General features: G+C 38.3%; 2 protein-coding genes across 2 annotated transcripts; both read left to right on the forward strand.

The window, feature by feature from the left end:
* Window positions 1–3770: 3770 nt before the first annotated feature.
* On the forward strand, window positions 3771–10496 carry gtpbp8 (GTP binding protein 8 (putative)). Its single transcript, XM_058082422.1, has 8 exons — window positions 3771–3859; window positions 4153–4345; window positions 4440–4593; window positions 5447–5545; window positions 6299–6429; window positions 7493–7592; window positions 9206–9324; window positions 9798–10496. Exons 2-8 carry the CDS (start codon window positions 4176–4178, stop codon window positions 9886–9888), a joined length of 864 nt encoding a protein of 287 aa, XP_057938405.1. The 5' UTR covers window positions 3771–3859; window positions 4153–4175; the 3' UTR covers window positions 9889–10496.
* A 3965-nt stretch (window positions 10497–14461) lies between these two features.
* On the forward strand, window positions 14462–18119 carry slc10a2 (solute carrier family 10 member 2). The gene is made up of 6 exons (XM_058082535.1): window positions 14462–15114; window positions 15391–15509; window positions 15581–15669; window positions 15737–15912; window positions 16218–16375; window positions 17604–18119. The coding sequence occupies exons 1-6, from the start codon at window positions 14717–14719 to the stop codon at window positions 17795–17797; spliced, it is 1134 nt and encodes a 377-aa protein (XP_057938518.1). The 5' UTR covers window positions 14462–14716; the 3' UTR covers window positions 17798–18119.
* Window positions 18120–21643: the final 3524 nt, after the last annotated feature.

The raw sequence follows: 21643 nt of genomic DNA on the forward strand, positions 1-21643 counted from the left end.
CTACCAAAAGAAAGATTAGACTCTTGTCCTTCATCAGAAAGAAAAAACACATTTCTACCATTTTTCATTCTTTAGTAATCAGCAATACAATATAGGTAAATTCCAGGAAAATATCAGTGCTGACTAGAAAAGGGAGAAAATATCTGAAAAACTATACCATGACAAAAGCTACTTAGCTGACAGGAAGCAATACGTACAGCTAGGAGAATACACATCTGCAAATTCATATATTACGTGCAATATCACTCCACACTCTTTATTGCTCTCTGGTTCTACCATATCTTACTTATTGTGTGGAAATATAGGGTAATAACTATAAAAGCAATCTTCACTTGCTAAATGTACTGCAAAAAAGGTCAGTCAGGATAATTCATAATGCCGCCTACAGAGAGCATACTAACTCCTTATTTCTAAAATCACAAATACTTAAACTTGCTGATATAGTTCATCTTCAAACAGCTAAAATAATGCATAAGGCTAAAAATAACCAATTACCTAAAAATGAAAGGATGAAGAGTCTTGAAGTCATGATGTGCTATACATATCACTATATTGACACTTACTATGGTACCCATTATGTTTGGATGGTCATATCATCACATACGTACGTGACAAAAAAAATGTAAAAAATAAAAATAAAAAATACTCAAACTATATTAGGAAAGCAGGAAGTGAACAAATGTAACAGTTACTGATTGTAAAAGTACCAGATGGAGGGGTAGGATTTAATAAGCTTTGCTTCTTCCTACTCCTTTTGGACATGTGGAACTGTGAACTGATTATGTGATGCATTCAATTGTAATCTGATGCATGTTCAAATGAAATAAAACCATTACCATTACCATTACATAAACAACACAAAAAAGAGGGCTCATCAAAATAACAATTTATTTACAATATAACACCATCAACTATTTACAATATTATCACATTTGAAAATGAACTATGTGTGTGGGGGTGTGTGCATGTGTTAAAATGTCCTTACAATGCAATTTTTTTTGTGTGTGTGGTACGCAATGTAACAGTTGCTTTTGTGCAAGGACTTCCTCTTCCTGTCAGGTCATGTGTCTCTTTTCTCACCTCTTTTCAAATGCACTTCTGCCACCTTTACATTTCTCTCAAGTGAAAAAGTGAAAAAGCATGTTATCAATATCGGCCGATACTTTCTATATAGCGCCGATCCACTTCGCTGATCTGCCCCCACTGCAGCATCCAGAACAAGCATGTCTGCCTTGTGTGAACTTCCTGTCTTTGTGTGAGTGATATTAGTTTTGCATGCTGCAAAACATGTTTCTTTAAAAAGTTGTCAGAGTGCGGTTAGTTTTTGATGCTCGGAAGGTGAGTAGCCGTTTTTTGTAATGCAAATATACTGCACAGTATTACTCTTTTACACATTACACATATTGTTTTGAGAAGCCAAACTGCTTACTTGTGAGACCCCAGCGACTCCCTTAAACTTCGTTCTACATCATGAAAATCCAACCAGAACTGGACTTAGGAGACAAGGTGAGAGGTGAATCACCGTTGATGGACTACACTGCAGACGGGGATGTTATACAAATTGATGTAAAAAAAAAAAAAAGCTGAACTATCCCTCTATTGGGAGGTCAAGGAAGGACAGTTGATGGGAACGTCTTAATAATAAATTCATACCAAGACTGAAAATAATTCATCTCAAGAACATATCACACTCACTCACTTGACAGTATATTCCTTCACATAATAAAGACAAGTTAAGTCAATTAATTAATTGCTATCACTCCACCCGTGAGCTGATGAATGATAGAAACCACCGGCAAGGCTCGCTCTTTGGACACTTTTGATGTACAGTATGCAGTCCCATGGTCTACACATGCAAACCTGAAAGCTTTTTGTGGCCATATACGCGGTGCTCGCAGTCCATGGTTATAAAGCAGTGGTTGAATTAATCTTGAAAATGTCATGAAGGTCAGTGTCTGTGATAATTCAGTGTCAAATTCCAGCCTCATTGGTTTGAATGTGAGGTTGTACGTGACTGGCCAGTTTTTAAGCAGATTTTTTTTTTTCCTTGAGCATCATTGCAGCCCATGAGTTATGTCTGTTGAACGTTTAATCGCACACAGTGAAGGAATTGCAGCAGGAGATAAATAGAAACCAAAAACTGCAGCACAACATCACTGCTCGAAAGAACAAATGATGATGGTGACGAGAGGCGCGGGTCTGCAGGTTGTTTTGGGACAATCCATTTTATATATTTTTTATATGTCTTTTTATTTTATTGATATGGACACCGGGGAGGTAAATGTCATAATGGTCTGTGCTATAGATGTGTGCTTGGCGAATGATTGATTGTTCTGGCATTTGATCCTCCAGCTCTCGATGAAGGATGGGGTGATGGAGTCATGAAAGCACCCATTGCTCCCCCTCTTATCTTTTCCTATTTGCTCAGCCATCATCTGTCTCGCCTGCCATATATATTTCTGTGTCGCTTTTCTTACACAAGTGCCTCTTGAAAACATGCTGCTGTATAAGACTTAAAGATTTCATCTAGGGATTTATTGTTCTACTTTTCTGATGGCCTGGCCGCAGTCAGCTGGTGATTTCAGTGGGTCTCTGTCCACTTGAAATAAATTGTGCTGGTAACAAACTATGGAATGTTATCAGAAAACTATTGAGAGGGTAAGGAAAAATATATAAAATATAGACTCCAGGTTTATAGACGCTTATTAGCGTCAAGAGCAAATATTCTGGAGTTAGTCACACCCCCATTCTCAACTAATTATTTCCTTATATACACCTGCCTCACCACGTTACCTGTATAAAAAAATCACCTGCTGACATCCAAACAACTGGCCAACATCTCCACCAAAAGCAAAACCAAAGAGCTGTCAAAGGACATCAGGGACAAGACAGTTGGCCAGGACAAAGCTGGGATGGCCTACAAGAAAATTGGAAAGCAACTTGGAGATAAAACATCAATTGTCATTCCAGTTATCATAAAATGGAAGAAGAGGTCCCTACAGGCCCACCTGAACTTTTGCCACTAATGCAGAAAAGACCTGGAAGAAGCTGATGTGGTCAGATGAACCTAAGATAGAACTTTTTGGGATCAACTAAACGTGCAAAGAACATCATCCCCACCGTCAAGTATAGTGTTGGAAGCATCAGGATTTGGAGCTACGTTTCAGCCAAGGGGACGGCACAAAGCTGTCACATTGAGGGGAAGATGGAATTATGGACCAACCCCCATTTCTCTTGAAGAGAAGATGAGTCAATGATGGGTGTTTCAGCACAACAGCAGTCCGAAGCAATCAATCCATCCATTTTCTATGCCGCTTATTCTCACTCGGGTTGTGAGTATATGCTGGAGCCTATCCCAGCTGATTTTGGGCGGGGTACACCCACCGGCCAATAGCAGGGCACATATAGACAAACAATATTATCAACATTAAACTAACATGCTTGTTTTTGAACATTAACTTCACTTTTATTCTCATTGAGAATCAGAAATAGTAGCTTATATGGAAAGAGATTATGCTTATTAAAGCAGAATTAAGTCTTGTATTATTCACTGAGTTTTATCATTGAATTAGAACAAGAAGTAGAGATTGAACAAAATAATTAATATTGTGTATGTTACTGAAACTATCTGCATTGAATTAAGACATGATTGATACTTTCAGATACATTACAATAATTACAAAAGCATTTTACATGCTTCCCTATCACTTTGAATGTCCTGTTTAGTACTGTTCTTGTAAAGAAGCAACCATGGAACAGACGGAACAGATATTGAACCGACGTTGTTTTAGAAGGACTTATTTGAGCGCTGCACCCATCATGGAGGAGAGAGGAGTTTTTGATCAGTTTTAATCTCAAGGTAAGACAGATTTTGGCCTTATATATTCATTTATTCTGCAAACACGGGCGAACAATCAATAATTCTGATTTGTATTCTGTGATGTATTTTTATTGTGGGTTTTAATTTACGGTGGCCAAATAAGGCAAAGGTCCGACGCTCCACACACAGAAAGGACCCAAAACAAAACACATGCAAAGGGAAAATGCTGCGAATTAAAGACGCTGCAAGCATATAAACATAAATAATGAAATCGGTATTTTATCCCAATGTCAAACTAATATCTGTTTGTGATCTTTTACTATTCACCTTAGCCACTTTTGACCTTCAAAGGAAGATGATTTGTCTGCGATGGCATTCGTGGCTTCGGACAAGGGCTCCATTCTGTGTTTCTTCTCACCAGAAAGTTCACAAATTGGCCTCACTGCAAGAAGCCAGAACTCTACCCTCAAATAAAGTCAAAAGCTTGCTTTACCCCTTTTCTGACATTGACGCCTACATGGACAGGTATTTATGATTTGTGTATAATTTCACTCCTATCTCAACAGTTTAAAACCAAGCAAACATAAACAACAACCTGTTTGTGTCTTAAATCTTTCAGTTCTGTGGATAGAACACAGTTCCAGCTTTTCCATCCCTCTGTCGAGGACATTCTAAAAGCTGAGAAGCTTTTCTGTTCTTCACCATCTCATAAGATTGATTACTATATGTCAGCTGAGAGGATGGACCACACGCCTACGCTCAGACAACCAGAGGTCAGTCGAACGCTTTGGACACACTGCAAACTCTTCCCTTGTCATCCCTGAAAGTTCTTCTGTCTTGTGATTGTTTCGACCATAAATGCTTGATTTTGTGGCATTATGATCATAATAATTTTTTAAAACATTTTCTTAAGTAAAAATTGCTGAATTTGCAACTACTTGCAGAGAATACCACGTCACTGGTTTGAAGTGTACGCCAGGTGTCAATACTGTAACCAATCTTATATTTAAACGATATCTGTAAGACCATGACACGCTCAGGAGCAAGGAGCACGGGAGCTAATGAAAATTATTACATATAATGCAATATATTATGATACTTATTTTGTCCCACCCCTGTCCTGGTATTCGTGAATAGAGATTGAGCCCTCTCACCAATACATTAAAAATGTCATTTTTTCCACAACTTTTTTCACTTTAGTAAATCTTGAATGATAAAGAAACAGATTAAAAATCTTATTGACAGTGGTGTTGACTAGAGGCTTTTAGAACAAGATTCTACTGATTAGGGCTGTTTGGCATGCCGAGTGCCAACACTACACTGGTCAAGAGATGATGTATTCATAGCTTACTGGCAGAAAGCTCTTCCACCAATCTATTTTGTGTCTAAGAGATGGATGAGCCAGAGCTGTGTCCTGAAGGGTTTGGCGGTCACACCCACTGCAGCTATCATGTTGGTTACAAATGTTTTGGATGTAATTTAAGGTTCTATAAACATTAATGAGGCTGATATTTTATTTAAAAAAGAACACAACTCTTCGGTATGTCAACAAAGGAAGGTGTACACAAATGTGCTTTGCTCCAAGCAATGCCGCTTCATTTGCATGGTGTTTGTTTGTATCTCCAGGTATGTTTTATCGGGCGAAGTAATGTGGGAAAGTCATCGCTTATCAAAGCACTCTTCTCCTTGAGTCCTAATGTGGAAGTCAGAATCTCCAAAACCCCTGTGAGTAGTCCTGACGGACAAGGATGTGCTCGGTTTTCATGTGTCTCTCACATCCACTGCAGTTATTTGCAGTAGTGCCAAACTGTGCAAAATAATAGTTGTTCAAACAATCAATATTTGTGCTGCTTTGGTGTCTCACTTGAGAGAGATACTTATCACCTCAGTTGCGGAAAAGACAGACAGAACAACATCTGATTTCTAAAATTGGTCTCAAGACTTGGGCAACCCTGATCATTTTCAAGATTTTCCTTAATAAATAACTGCTTGTTGGGACCAGCAATTTCAGTTAAATATATCATATAACAGACAAACACACTGATAGATGAGAAGTGATATTAAGTTTATAGGATTTACAGAAAGTGTGCAATAATTTGAAGTCCTACTTAGAACGTCTAATTATTAATAATAGACAAGATAATAATAATTGATTTTACGAATAAAAGGTTCTCCAGCATTGTGCATTATTCTAATTTACCTTTTTGTAGTACAGTTAGTGAGTGATGTATACTTGGTAGTTATTTAAAAAGTAGCACGCAAGCTGAGTAAGTGAGTAAGCTGAGTAAAATGTTACGGGGAGTTTCACTATTCAGCAGTCTTGGAACGTAACCCCGTCGAATAAAGTGGATCAACATTATATTGTGCATTATATTATTTGGACTGCCTGACATGAATGACTGCAGATCTATAAAAAGAGCAACTAAATTTGTGCAGTAATAATCAAATTAATTACAGTTTTTAAAAAAATCATTTCAGGGTCACACCAAAAAGATGAACTTCTTCCGAGTGGGCAAGGTTTTCACCCTCGTGGACATGCCAGGTTATGGACACAAAGCGCCCAGAGATTTTGTGGATATGGTGGAACCATATCTCCACTCAAGGAAAAAGTAAGATGTTGATTTATCTCCTTGGTAGAATATGTGTGTGAAATGGAATGTTGGATAGTAGTCAAAAAAAGTACTCATCAGATCACCAGGGAAGTGAATTATCCTAGTAATACACTTACCATCTATATAGACATTACATGGAATTTAAGTTCAAAGTTAGTAGGATTAACCTACGTTTTGCTTGACAGCAAGTAGCTGAACGGTAATATTCACAAGGCAGACTTGGCAACAGGTACACATTTCTGTACGAACCATCCATTTTGACCCATGAATATGATTGTATGCTTCACTGCTTCCCAGGTATGCATTTTGTTGCCTTTCACTGGTTTAAGTTTTGAGTTGCTGTGTGTAGCAGGATGTGTTACGTTGAGCGGCTGCAATTAGAATACATTACTTCCTGTATGTGTACATGGCTTGTTCAGAGAGCCGAGAGCCTATCTCTCTTCCGGTTTTGGATCCACAGTAGTTTGAATTTCGTGGCTTCATTTTATCACGTTTTTTTCCCAGGTATGCATTTTGTTGCATTTCGCTGGTTTAAGTTTTGAGTTGTTGTGTGTAGCAGGATGTGTTACGTTGAGCGGCTGCAATTAGAATACAGTACTTCCTGTATGTGTACATGGCTTGTTCAGAGAGCCGAGAGCCTATCTCTCCTCCGGTTTTGGATCCACAGTAGTTTGAATTTCGTGGCTTCATTTTATCACGTTTTTTTGAAAAACATATTGAAAATACAGTCAATAATGTTACTGTAATGTTCGGTGAGACACACATGCACTAGACTTGATGGCCGGAACAACAGGCTTTTACCGTTTGCCTGTCTGTCAAAGTATATCAGTTGATTTTTGGATCACACCTGTTGCCATTCAGATCCTTGCTGGAGAAGGCTAAGTTGCGTAAAAGTACTGAAACATTGAACATGTGCATTCAAAAGTTTAGAGAAGGTCATATTAAGTTTGCATGTCAAGGTTATAGTGCATTTTTAGGTTCATCCTGAAAATGTATCCAAAATCTGAATATCCTCAAGTTGTCACCTGATTTGCAGATTTGTATCTTTGGTTTCTTCTAGTCTTGTCAGGACATTCTTGTTGGTCGACGGCAGTGTTGGTCTGCAGAGGATTGATCGGATCGCCCTTGAAATGTGTGAGGAGACACAATGTCCATATGTGGTAAGAGAGTCACCCTGTTCAATAGGGGGAGTAACGGTTATCCATTATCATGACTGTGTACCTTCCTCTGTTTTAAGATTGCACTGCGGTTCATTTTAGGTACAGCCAGAGAACAAACTAGAAAATATTTCAATTTTGAATGCACTCAGAATGCAGTCAGAATTTTTAGAACGGACTTTGAATATCCAAGAGTGAACCAATAATTTACTCTTGTCACAAACCTCTTCCATTAAGCAATGCCCATGATTTTAGCATAAGCTGTCCGAATGCCGGAGCCAATGGGCCAGCAAATTAGGCTCCATGTTGCTGCAGTCCTTCATTTATAGTCTGGAGGAAACAATAGTTAGCTTACATATGGCAGCTCTCGGTCTTGGCACGGTTTGCTTGGCATTTGCATCATCGTCTGGTGGGAGAGAATAAAAAGAGAACTTCAAAATATTTCAGTGTGCATCTGAAATTATTCATTTGTCACTTCCGTTTTCCACGATTTACACATGTATTGGACAGAAATGAATTTTTCATCTTAAAAAGCAAATATGTGATAGTTTTTCCTTTATTTGGTCGAGGAAATGCTATTCTTAATGCTCTTCAAATTGCTGCTTCAACATTTTTGTCATTTTTCTCCTGATTCTGACGTCAACACTGAATTAATGGCGAACGTGCTCATTCAGCTATTTAAAAACTCTCGACCCTTTCTGAAAGGCCCCCGCTGTGACTGTATAATGAAGCGGCCCCATTCTTTAGGCACTATAGTCAATTATTCGTGCTCTCAGGCTATTAAACGTTTGAACCGTCATTAAGGCTCTGACAGCACAGCTTTTAGGAAAGATGGACTATTACTGGGGAGAAAAAAGAAAACTTAAATCTTTGAGTTTAAATGGTCCTCTTCTACCTACCTAACTACAGAAAAAGGGGGAAATAATTATTAGAATTTAGAATTTTTATTTTATTTGTATTGGGATTTTATTGTATTTGGCTTGTATTTGTTCCTCAAATGAAACATGATTATTTGTAACAAATTTTGGTTTCAAACAGTGACAAACAAAACAAAAACTTACATTATTTTAAGCTAATTTAGGAAACACAACATGTCGTGTCTCTCAAGTAGATCAAATGTGTTAAAATAAATGAAATAAATATGTAATGTAGACAGTGTGACAGTGTGACAGAGATCGATATCAGGTTGAGCATGTTGGCAATAAAAGAAGTAAACACTCATATTGGTTGAACAACACATCATTTAGCATTTGAATGAAACACTGAACATTTCCCTTACGAGACACGGTTCTTCACAAGTTCAGGGAGGGTGATGGCGAATAGGTTGGTGTGCATCTTGTTGTCCCGACAGTTTGGCAAAGGCCATGGAGATTTGGCTCATTTTAAATGGATGTAATGCACATAGCATTGCCCATCCCACAAATGAATGTCACACATTTCAATCATCAATCACACCTCATTCGCACTCCAGTTGCTTCTTTTGTTAATTTCATTGCAGTACTCCTATCTGGCCAGCAGGTGTCAAAACAAGACCTGATGAATACAGTACAAAAAATGAGATGAATTCAACCATCTGTCGTAATTTGAGTTAACATCTGACAACATTGTTTTCACAGATGGTGGTGACCAAGATTGATAAATGTGGTCGTGGCCGATTGCTGACAAACCTACTGAATTTCCAAGATGTCATTAAAACAGAGACAACAAGCTGCTTTCCCCAACCATTTCTGGTCAGGTTAGTGTCTTTTTCTTCGCCCACTTCAAGGTTGTTTGTGTGGTGATGTCTTATTTTTTTTTATTAAGTCCAGCAAATTCAGTTTAACAATGTATCAATCCTAAATCACAGTGCTTAAGTCATAAACAGTAATCCCTTGTTTATCGCAGTTAATTGGTTCCACACCTGACCATGATAGTTCGATTTCTGCAAAGTACTTGTTACATCATGATACTTATTAATTAATATATAACCTTTGTCTTGTGTTATTTTTTTCTGGAATTTGTTCAATATAAATTTACTACAAAAATTCTAGACTGTTGAACTTAAAATCAGTAAGGGATCAAATACTTATCTGTTCCCACTGTAAATTGCTGTGAACTTACCGTGGAGAAAATCACCCACATGCCATTGACTATAATTATCTGTACCTAAAATAACAATTCACTTTGCTGACCTTTTTGACCTCTCCTTTTTCCCTCCCTCCGTAACAGCTCTCTTCAGTTTTCGGGGATCTACCTTCTGAGGTGCTTCATTGCTCATGTGACGGGACAAATCCAAATTACGGACACCTCTCCAGAGTGACGAGGTATTAGCTGTGTTTGAAAGAGTGAGGCTCAGTCTTGGTGAAGGTACTTTCAAGTTATTCTCTCTCCAAAGACGTATTTTTAAAAATGCACAGTTGAAGATTGAAGATATGTTCACATTTGTAATGTGTTTTTGTGATTGGCTGGCAACCAGTCCAGGGTGTACCCTGCCTCTTGCCTGAAGACAGCTGGGATAGGCTCCAGCATGCCCCAACCCTAGTGAGGGTAAGCTGTATAAAAATGGATGGATATATGAAATCCGACTGAAGAATCCAAGTCAAACATCACATTTAAAAGAATGTTTGAAGCTAGTATGTTGAGGAAATATGTTTGATTGTCATACCGTGGTTGTTTTTGTTGCGGGAAATGACATTGGCTAATTTGTAACTGTGGCAACTAAGGAGTTGTGGCCGGCTGCTATATGTATATTTTTGTTTGTGTTTTTTTTATTGTTTTCTTTGAGGCTGGATTCTGGGGATGAAAAGGACAAAGACAATAAGACATCTTTCAGCTCCCTTTCATTCTGGATTAGAAAGTTTTTGCATTTATGTGATACTGTTTTTTTTATTCTTTTTGAATTAAATAACTTTTAAATAAAAAAGAAGTGAAATAAAGTCATATGCAAAGCTGTTCTTGAAACAACAATCACAACATGTCGAAGTGCGACTGACACTAACAAATAGGAGTTTGGATACACTGAAATAGGTTTTTTTTTTTTTAAGATTTGTCTACATGTTTTAGTTTGGAGGTTTGGATGGAAATATTGGATCTAACGTCATTTCAAATTTGACAATGATAAAACAAAAATTGAGTATAGTCGTAACTCGCTACATTGCAGTTCTGACATCACTCACTGACTCTCCATCGCGATTTTTGACGCGTGTGTGTGTATATATATATATATATATATATATATATATATATATATATATATATATATATATATATATATTATCTGTGTGTAAGGTTTAGTGTGGACGAACATTTACTGGACCATTGCCAACATCACAAGACTATTTCGTCGGACTTTTGTCTACTGTTGGAATACAGCAAGGATTAATGTTTGCCACTGGTCAACCATTAAAGGGATAGTTTGGATTTTTTTACATAAAGTTGTATGACATTCCCTCAGAAATGTTGTGCATCAACTGTGACTCCCCCCATTTCATTCCATGAGCCGAGTTTTGGTCGGATTTTGGTGATGAGGAACATAGTTCCGGTTAGTTGGTGCGGCCACTTAAGTAAAGAGTTTGGCATCTCAAAACAATATGCATTCAAAATAGAAATACATTTACATAAAAAAATCAGACCTCACAGTCTCTCTGCGTTACTTTCTCTCCCGTCATATCATTGTGCATCTGGTGCCTGTCCATTGTTTCCTCATCCGGACTATCCCTTATGCTATTCCTTTAATGTTTACAGAGCCTGCAGCTGTGATGTATGCCTACTCGTATGAGTCTCGCTCAGGGTGCAAGAGGTCAATTCTGGACAAGCCCTCATTTGTCTTAACCTGACTGTAAGGCCAATGCCTTACAGCCAACAATGAAGGACAGAGTAAAAGCACAACACTAGGTTTTAGGTCCAGTTCTTTCTCCATCTCAGTCTCTCTCCATGTGTGGGATAAGGCTATGGCTTTTAAGCCCCCTCAAGCGGCACCCAACCCTGATGGCAGGGGCTGTCACATCATGTATATCTTTCCAATCTAGACAAACAAAGCTTTCCAACGACATACTGTATAACACGACAAGGCCAGGCTGCGTAAAACCAAGGCTTTGTCACAAAATCAGTAGCAATGGGGAGGGGTTAAATAAAATTTCAAATTAGTTCACCTCAGATGATTGTGTTACTTAACAGTACATAATGAAGAAAAAAACTGATTTAACTGCAGTTAAATGCAGTCATAACTTTTTATAGAAACAAGTGCTTGAGGGGTCAAGGTAATAGCTTTAAAATCTTTTGTGCTGTCATTCCTGTCACTTCATAAAAAGGTAATCTAAACAGTGACCTGCACCTCACAGCTGCATTGTCTTCCCTTCAGGATGTTTCATGTGTTATCTACAATCAGCTCACTTAAGAAAATGACCATGACATGACATAAATTCTCACATTTTAACAACCCGGGAACACAGACATCACATTTAAAGCATCCCGAATGAGGAACAAGAAAGATAAAGGAAGATGGAGTGAGATAAAGATTAGATAAGACTCTTGTAGTGCTACCTACTTCTAGTATTTGATTACCCGTGTTGGCATACCGCATACCAAAATCAAAAGTGTATTTTAAATAAATACCTTTTCATGAGGGTGACTAAAACATTTAGAGGCTTGTCATATGGATCACTTCATTTTATGTACATTCTCCTCTGATCCTCATTAGTATGTCAACAGTCATTTGTGGCTTGTGCTTAGTTTTTATTGGTTTGTGGTGCAATGTAAATTTAACATTTAATGAAACGTAACAAGAAAAAGTTGTTCAAACTTGAAATAGTCAAATTATTCCAAGTTCCAAGTTCCAAGGCAGGTCTTCCCAACTCTGTTCAGTAGATAGCATGCTTCTTAACACACCTGACACACACCTGGTCTCGCTGAAAATATGCAGTTTTTCCTATGTATCGACGTAGTGGCTGTATTTAGAAAGTATTTACACCCCTCTAGATTCTGTTGCCTTAAAAATGTGACGAGCAGCAAATCTCTGGACTTTTTCTGGTCTTATTGAACACAATATGAAGTCACATATTGGTCCCCATCCAACTTTTCAGAATTTTTGTGTGTCTTGAGAACAGCTTTATAGGTACACAGTGTTACATTAATCCTTCGTTTATCACAGTTAATTGGCTGCAGAGCCAACAATAAGTTCATTTCTGCAAAGTAAGATGCCATATTTCTAAATTAAATATTTTCATACTTAAGAGCATAGACTAGCTGTTTACCAACTTGTAAATATGACCCCATAGTCACTTTTACACTCGTATTGCAGAATATAGTAAAAGATTAATAATAAACAATTTCAGACATAAATAAGATTACTATATACTGTCGAATTCACACATGTTACATGATAGCTTAAACGAGACGGGGAGAAACTCTAATTTACTGTTTAAAGGGTATGCTTTTTCAACTTTTTCCCCCACTTTTTTTTGACCTACAAATGTGGTTAGAATGTTGTATTCTCATATTAAATGATGCAAAAGTTTCAGATAATGAGGTTTGTGCACTTGGAAGTGAAACCTAAAAGTTTTTTGCGGTAACCACAAAATCCAAAGAAATAGAGCTGAATAAGTGCAGATTCTGGAAGAACTATAAAGCTTTGTGTGCTGGTTATTGTGTATAGCTGCTCTATAGGAGTCTACAACTCAATACAAAGGCGCGAAAAATGAGCAAAATAGGTCCCCTTTTAAGATGAATTGTATTTCTTCCTCCCTGTAACAGTGAAGAGAATTTGAATTCAGTAGAAGGGGTATCATATGGGATGTTATGATCTTCGGGTATCTAGCACCTGGACAGTTCCCTTCCTTTCAGAGCTGTAAAGTATCCATCAGCAAGGCCCTGTTTCTACACTGAAATGTTTTTAGACAATACACTATTATTATTAAAAATAGATAAATGACTAGAGCTCTATGTGATAAGGCACAGCCCCCTTATACAGTATTATATTTTGTTCATTAAACTTTACAAAGATTGTGACTGAACCCACAGTGCATCAAAATGCATTTATCTTCACCGGGGAGTGCTTTAACCTGCACCGAGTGAACCCTAAAAAGACAGTCATACTTTTTTTTTTATCATAAAAAGTACATTTTATGTGTGCCTTTATGTGCATACAACGTGTACTCTGTGTGGAGTACAAGCGGCCGCTCTTTTGACCCATCATAAGGCAGAGCCATGTGACAGACCTAGCGGAACACATAATACACATATACACATAATACAGTACATTCCTGTTATTTTCTCATATAGAGTCACATAGAGTATTTGTTGCAATGAGCATTCATTAGGGCTCGAGCACTGACAGTATGAAAGCCCTATTGTAATCGTAATGTTTCTTCTTATTATTATTATTCTTCCGACAAAATGATTGCCTTTTTGAGGGCCTAAACATGCCCGAAAACATGCCCGATGAGGTAGCTTGGGCATCTGGTCAGGATGCCTCCCGGACGCCTCCCTGGGGATGTGTTAAGGGCATGTCTGACTGGTAGGAGGCATCAAGGAAGACCAACTAAGTGGTAGAAGATGGAGGTCATGTCACTTTTAAGTCTAAAAGCCTGATCGTGGTATTTTTCAAGTTGTGTTTGCCATTTTTGGAAAACCATATCCTGGGATTGTCACATGACAACCACTCAAATGTTTCCTATAAGTCATTTGGGGAGTCAACGAGTTCATGTCGATTCCAAGCTATATGGGACACATGTTGGCACATATAAAGTGTTGGTGTCAAGATGACTTTCTTATGAGTTAAATTCACAGGGCATGATGCTACAAGTAAGCTTAAGTTTAACTGTGTAATAAAGTTTAAGAGTCCAAAGGGCCTTTCAATGAATGATGGCACAATCACACTTCAAAACGATTCTTTTATATGCATGTGCTTTTGAACACTGACCCTATAAAAACGACAGTGGTTAATTTCTTTTTCTCACAAATTTCCTTCCCCCTGTATTTGAAGCAGTGGGCCTGGTCTGTTAGGTCATCGTGTTATTGAATAACCAAAAGAACGGGAAATGAGTCAGTACACTAAAATCTACAAATTACAAGCTCCTGAAGGCACACTTCCATTTGTCTCTCAACGGTAACTGCAACGGATAATTCTCCTCGGCTGTCACATTTCCAACATGTCTTTATTCGGGAAAACAACTGTAAGACATGGCGCCTGCGTCGCTGAGGCCACGATCTGCTCCGGCACTAATTGCCTGGTTCCAACCAGTGACTTCAATGCAACACTGAGTCTCGTGTTGAGTACTGTGCTTACCATCATGCTGGCTATGGTCATGTTTTCAATGGGCTGCACCGTCGATGCCAAAAAACTTTGGGGGCACATCAAGAGACCATGGGGCATCATTATTGGCTTCCTTTGCCAGTTTGGCATCATGCCTTTCACGGCCTTTGCCTTATCGATTGCATTTGGTGTGCTGCCTGTTCAGGCCGTTGTCATCGTTATCATGGGTTGCTGTCCAGGAGGCTCCGGTTCCAATATCATCTGCTACTGGCTAGACGGAGATATGGACTTAAGGTAAGCAACTGTCTGGGCTATGTGAAGAGCGTGTGAGTTGTCTCCCAACCTGATGGTTTTGGGTTTGATTCCCAGTTCCCCCATGACCATGTCCAAGTTGTCATGTTGCTCCTGATGAACCAACCTTTGTGGATTAATATTTGAGTCTGCATAACTGCACTGCATTTGTCATTGTGCAAAAAACTGATAACTGTTTCTTATTATGCTTAAAAAAAACATGTTATCATTATAAAGGGTTGTAGGATTAACAGAACAGTATTAATTTCTTTCGCACAGTATCAGTATGACAGCCTGTTCGTCCATCCTTGCCTTGGGAATGATGCCACTCTGTCTGCTTATTTACACCTCCATCTGGACATCTTCAGACACCATCCAAATCCCATATGATAGCATTGGTAAGTAGACAACTCAAGGTACATTCAGAACAAAATGGACAAAATTGACATGAAATCTGTTTATTCCTCAGGTATCACTTTAGTGGCCCTCCTTGTCCCAATCGCAGCAGGAATATATGTTAAACGTAGATGGCCCCACTTGGCTAAAAAGATCCTCAAGGTATGTGTACACATCAAGGGAATTACTTCTTTCCGTCATAAAAAGTGACACTTAATGTTGTGTGAAGGTTGGGTCCATTACAGGGTTTGTACTCATTATCATCATTGCGGTGGTTGGAGGAATTCTTTACCAGTCTTCCTGGACTATTGCCCCTTCCCTATGGATAATTGGAACAGTGTACCCATTCATTGGTTTTGGGCTGGGTTTCCTTCTAGCCCGGTTTGTCGGTCAACCATGGTACAGGTAAGTTGATGGATTCGCAATGAAAAAAGAATTTTTTAAACAGATTTTTAGATTGTTTTGCAAAGTTATTGACACTTATCGTAGCTGTTCATCCATATTACCAAACCAAACCATGTCAGCATTAAAGCATTCGGGTTAACATTTTTCCACATTCAAAAATTCCCAATTTTATCATAATTCCTCATTTTCCTTACAGCATTTAAACTCAGCATTCACACACAATTTCTACAGACATGGCTTTCTCCAGTTTTACTTTAATTTCCGCAACATGTTAACACTACTTATTATCCTGATGTGTTTTTCAGGTGTCGTACAATTGCACTGGAGACTGGTTTTCAGAACTCCCAGTTGTGCAGCACCATTGTCCAGCTGTCCTTTAGCCCGGCTGAGTTGGAGGTGATGTTTGCATTCCCGCTGATCTACAGCATCTTTCAGCTGGTAGTGGCCGTCCTGTTTGTGGGAGGTGAGCTTTCATCTTAAAGCTTTTTAATGTTCTTTTCTCAATAAATCGGTGATGTTAGTAAATCATTAATAACCAAAAGGTGGGGGATAGCAGCCTTTGATAATTATATAAATGAGATGCAGTGTGTGCAAGCTCTACATTCAAATGTGTTTGGCAACCTATACTCAGGGGGGGTCACTGTAAATTGAATCTGGGAGTTAATTGGTGCCATTTTTACCATTCTATTGTAGGCCATGCAGTGGGGAAAATAAGTATTTGAACCTTAACTTACAAAGTTATGAACAGTCCAGATATAGGTTAGGTTAGGATAGGTTAATTATATTAGATCCGTCCATTCATTATCTGGGGTCCACGCCCTAAGCAGGGAAACCCGGTTTTCCCTCTCATGATAATTTTGATTTTGGGGTCACAAAAGTGGTTTTACATGTGGGCTAGAACCAACCAAAGTTGGCTACATGCCAAGAGAGCTCATTAGTCTCTCCTACTGTCTTAGTCAATAAAACAGACACGGACTAATGAAGTTACTCTGAAACAATCCCATCGGGATGTAAACATTTATTTATGCACATGCATAATTTCACAATTGAATACCTGCTCTGTAAGAAAAGTACCACCTGGAGTGGAAATGCGCCTCGAATGCAGAGTTGGCACTGAAGGTGTAGATGTATAACTGCATTATAAAATGATAAAAACCTGCAGAGAATATGGCAAGGCGGCTTAGTTGCTGTAAGTTCACGGACATTGATCAAAGTTCATGGCAATAAAATGTGTAATCACAAGCATTATAAAACATACCTTTGGGAAGGTTGTCGTCTACGCCAAGATGGTTTACACATGCAACTCTGCCAAGGCAAATTTAGTTCAATAACAGACATGGCTTGGGCAAATGTAATGCGGTCAGGTGAGACCAAAATTTTGCTCTTCAGAAGTGGACTCAATGTGTTTGGAAGCAGAGCAATGCTGAATGCATCCCCACTGTCAAACATGGAGATGAAAATATTTGTATTTAATAACAGGGTGGAAAGCTAATTCCCCTGCTGTGGTCACTGCAGTAGAATTATTTCCTTATTCATTATACCTTTTAAAATGCACAGTTATTCAAGTTCAAATTGGCCTGATGGGAATTCCATCAGCTCCATCATTCAATGAATTTCATTTGATGAAGATGCTGAGATGTTGATCACTCATTCAGATCAGTCATTGAGTTTTCTTGCTTTTCACTCCGCAGGTTACCAAGCCTATAAAAAGTCACGTGGTCGGGGAACAGCTGACACAGACAGTGACTCGCCATCGTTGGAAGAAGGCCGCACCGAAGAAGCAAAAGGGAAGCACGCTTATGTGGAAAACAGAGCATTTGAATTTAATGAAAACAATGTCAGTAAAGGCAAGGCTGAGCACTTGGACAAGAACACCCAACTGTGAGATGACTGACAACCAGCGTGACCTGCACACAAGCACGGCAATGCTGCTGACAAGCTACCAGCTGTGAAGACGCTCTGCAGGCTGGTGATGTGCACTACAGTTTTACTATATTTGCAAGTTGTGTGATCTTGCAACTGTTAAATATTCTGTTTTCGTAGCTATATATATATAGTTGAAACCAGACAGTTTACATACACTGTGTAAAAACACACAATCTTTGTTTCACTCGCTATCTGAAATTAAATCAGACTAAACTTTTTTCTGTTTTAGGTCAGTTAGAATTACCTAAATTATTTCTATGTGTTAAATGCTGCAATTACTTAAGAATATTTAGAGATTTTTTTCATTAGTCTAAAGTTTATGTACCGTAAAACGGGGTTATAAGGGACAATATGGGACAATTTTCGGGAATATGTTTTAAATATAATTGTGCCTTTTTATGTTGAAACAGGAAGCTGCTTTGTGTTGTTTTTTTCAAAGTAGCATATATTCTTGAACAAATCGTTCAAAAAACATTTTCCCGAAAATTGTCCCTTATAACCCCGTTTTACGGGGTCCACGAGATTACAATGTCTTTAAGCAATTGGGAAATTCCACATGATGACATGGCTTTGGAAGTTTCTAATGTTAAATGACAAATGACAACATTTGAATTCCAGCCCTCCTACCGCTCAGTAAACCTCTGGTTTCAACTGTATTCTTATATGCTCGCATGAAGTGTGGAAGTGGTGTAGTTGTTCGATTTATCTCAGCAGTGAAAATGCACATGCACAGAGAATTTAAGAGAATTCACACATGTAGAGCTGCACCAACCTTGTCCAACATCAAAATGTTCAGCCCATTCGGAACACGATGGCCAGCTAGAAATATCCCCCATTTTATGTAATTCCACAGTTTCTGTGACACTTCTCATTTTTCTCAACTGATTCCAACATCAATTCATTCAGGCTCATTCAAAAGTTTATTTTCCACATTCCAAAACTTATCATTTTTCCCAGAATTCTACATTTTCCGGACCAAAAATTTGTATCAAAATAAATATAAATTTCTCACATTTCTCAAAGTGGTTAGCATGGAGGTCACACAGTCAGGTGTGATCGGGAAGACCTTGATTCGATTCTCCGCTTGGGCATCTCTGTGTGGAGTTTATATTCTTCCCATGAGTGCGTGAGTGTAGTTTCCTCCCACATTCCAAAAAAAATGCTAGGTTAATTGCCAACTCCAAATTGTCCATAGGTATGAATGTGAGTGTGAATGGTTGTTTGTTTATATGTGACCTGTGATTGGCTGGCGACCAGTCCAGGGTGTACCCCACCTCTCGCCCAAAGTCAGCTTGGATAGGCTCTAGCATACCCCTGCGACCCTCGTGAGGATAATCGGCATAGAAAACGGATGGATGGATTTTCCACATCCCAAAAAAAATCCCACCTCTACAGTAATTCCTCATTTCAGCATTTTAGTTCAATTTCAAACCTTCAGAACATGCAAAGGTGAATCACATCTCAAGGCAACTCTCCACAAATTGCCTTCTCTAGTTACAAATAATGTTCTACATGCAGCAAGTTATCAATGCCAATTAAAACTATTATCTGCTTTTTCACTGACTTGCCACATTTTATACCTCATACGTTAAGATAATATGTTGTGAGCTTACCTCACGATTCCTTACATTTTTAGACACAATTATTCCAAGCAATGGTGATTTTTATTGTGACAAATTTAATATATATACCTGTATACGCCACTGTATTTATGACCTTTAAACACAACTTTACTAATTTATTAATTCATTGTACTTTGCACATAATGCTACCAGCAGTCCAATGTATAAACTTTATATTGCTGATAATTGAAGGTGTATTTAAAATACTACAGATAATACTATTCACTGCCTTTTGAACGGTGCCATGTATAACAGAATCTTGGATGAGAACCTCCTGGCTTTAGCGGGTCATGGTGGGTCTTCCATCATGTCAAGTGAAACATACGGCCAGAGCAACAAAGAAAGACATTAATAGAGACCATATATCAAAATCTTAAGATTACCTTTTGCACATTTGGATCTTAAAGAGGATTTAAGTAGAGCTACAGTGACATAGAGTGATATTATTCTCCCTGAAGAAGTCCTGCAGTGTTGTCCTGTTGAAAATCCCAGCTGTTACCACAAACGAGGTGCCCATGGTGGCCCCCAACTATAAGGCTGTGACCTCAAGCAGTTGCCTTCCTTCCTGATGGCAAGCGGTACCCCTGCCTTTTGCTGTTCTGTTCCAAACTACTTGGGTTGATTGATTCCCTGTGTCCTGTGTTGTCAACAGGCCTCTCCTGTTTCTCCATTATGCTCCTCTTGTCTTAACAATAAATGACCTTGGTCCTCCGTCACTCAGGATTGTTACTTTCTTGGCATAGTCGTCGGGAACCTTCAATCCTTACAGCATCCATCTCTTGCCCAATAAATAAAAGAAGTTTCAAGTATTTTGTTTTCACTCTCAGGTCTCATTCCAGTTGTTATGTCGTTACTTTATTTTGCAATGTTATTTTTTATCATGAGTTTCGTCCAAGTTACTTGTATCTTCAGATTAAAAGAGTGGTTCACAATCAAGATATCCCAACGGGTCGTATGATTTGGTTTTAGATGGACTCTATAGAATAAAAGACACCAAAGCTTAAAACACTGATGCATGTATTTCAAAACTTTGATACTATTATGATGATTATGATGATCATTTCATAACCCTGCTACTACTATGACATGTTTATACCTGATGATATGAACAAGGTAGTTATGCAGAGACTAATTGTACACTTAATGGAAAACGTGCACTGATGGTAATTAAAGAAGACGGCAGAGACCACTGGTATGCAAAAGTATTGTCGCTTGTTAAGATACAGTTAGATATAAATATTGTTAGTTACTAAGCAACAAACAATGTTTAGACTTGAGTGGAAATGTCATGCTATTACTTTTTGTGTAAAAATGATATACCTCACCTGACATCAACTCTGGAATATCTGGAAAAATGCATATTTGAACACCAGCTACCAGTTGAACATAGTATGGGTCCATTCCATAAACGTCACTTTGTAGATGTCATATGACATCAGTCAGCTGACTTAAAAAGTAAACTGCACTTGGTTTTGGAATTTTGTCCATCACCCACAATCCATATGTGAGACGTAAACATACATACATACATATGTCGGTTGTAATGAGCTGTCTCTATGTACATACATGTTCTACATGCTCTCGCCTGTAGTCAGCTGGGATAGGTTCCAGCATACCCCTACTATCAGGATAAGCGGCATAGAAATGGATGCCATATGTATTGGCATATTGAATTGATATGTGAATTATTTAATCATATCTACTTTGATTACCTGTAAGCATTATTATTTAGTATAGTAGTTCTGAAGTGTACTGGTTATATTTTATCTCCAGTATGTTGTACAGCATGTTAAGAGATAGATCAATTTGACTTTGAAAAAGTGTCTAGAAATATAGTACATACATAATATAGTAAATATATATTTTCTATAGTTAAAGTAAATGGTAGATCTTTGGGACTTGGTTATTTTGAAAGAAGCTCGCAGGCATAAAGTGTGAGCACCCCTTGTTGAGTTGATACTTGACTACCACCTACAGGTAACACTTAGCATTACAACAAACACTTGGACAGCTCACCCGTCATGTTGTGCGTGTGTTATTATGGGCTGTTTTGTATCCTCGTTTTGGTTGGACAAAATGATGTACAGTTGTACAACACTGAAAACTACAATTGCAATAATACGCGTAGTTTAAGCATTTTTAAATAAAGGTGTAAAGTAAGCTAGTAAAGTTTGGTCGAACAT

Source organism: Doryrhamphus excisus, chromosome 9, assembly GCF_030265055.1.
Source record: "Doryrhamphus excisus isolate RoL2022-K1 chromosome 9, RoL_Dexc_1.0, whole genome shotgun sequence".
NCBI lineage: Eukaryota > Metazoa > Chordata > Actinopteri > Syngnathiformes > Syngnathidae > Doryrhamphus > Doryrhamphus excisus.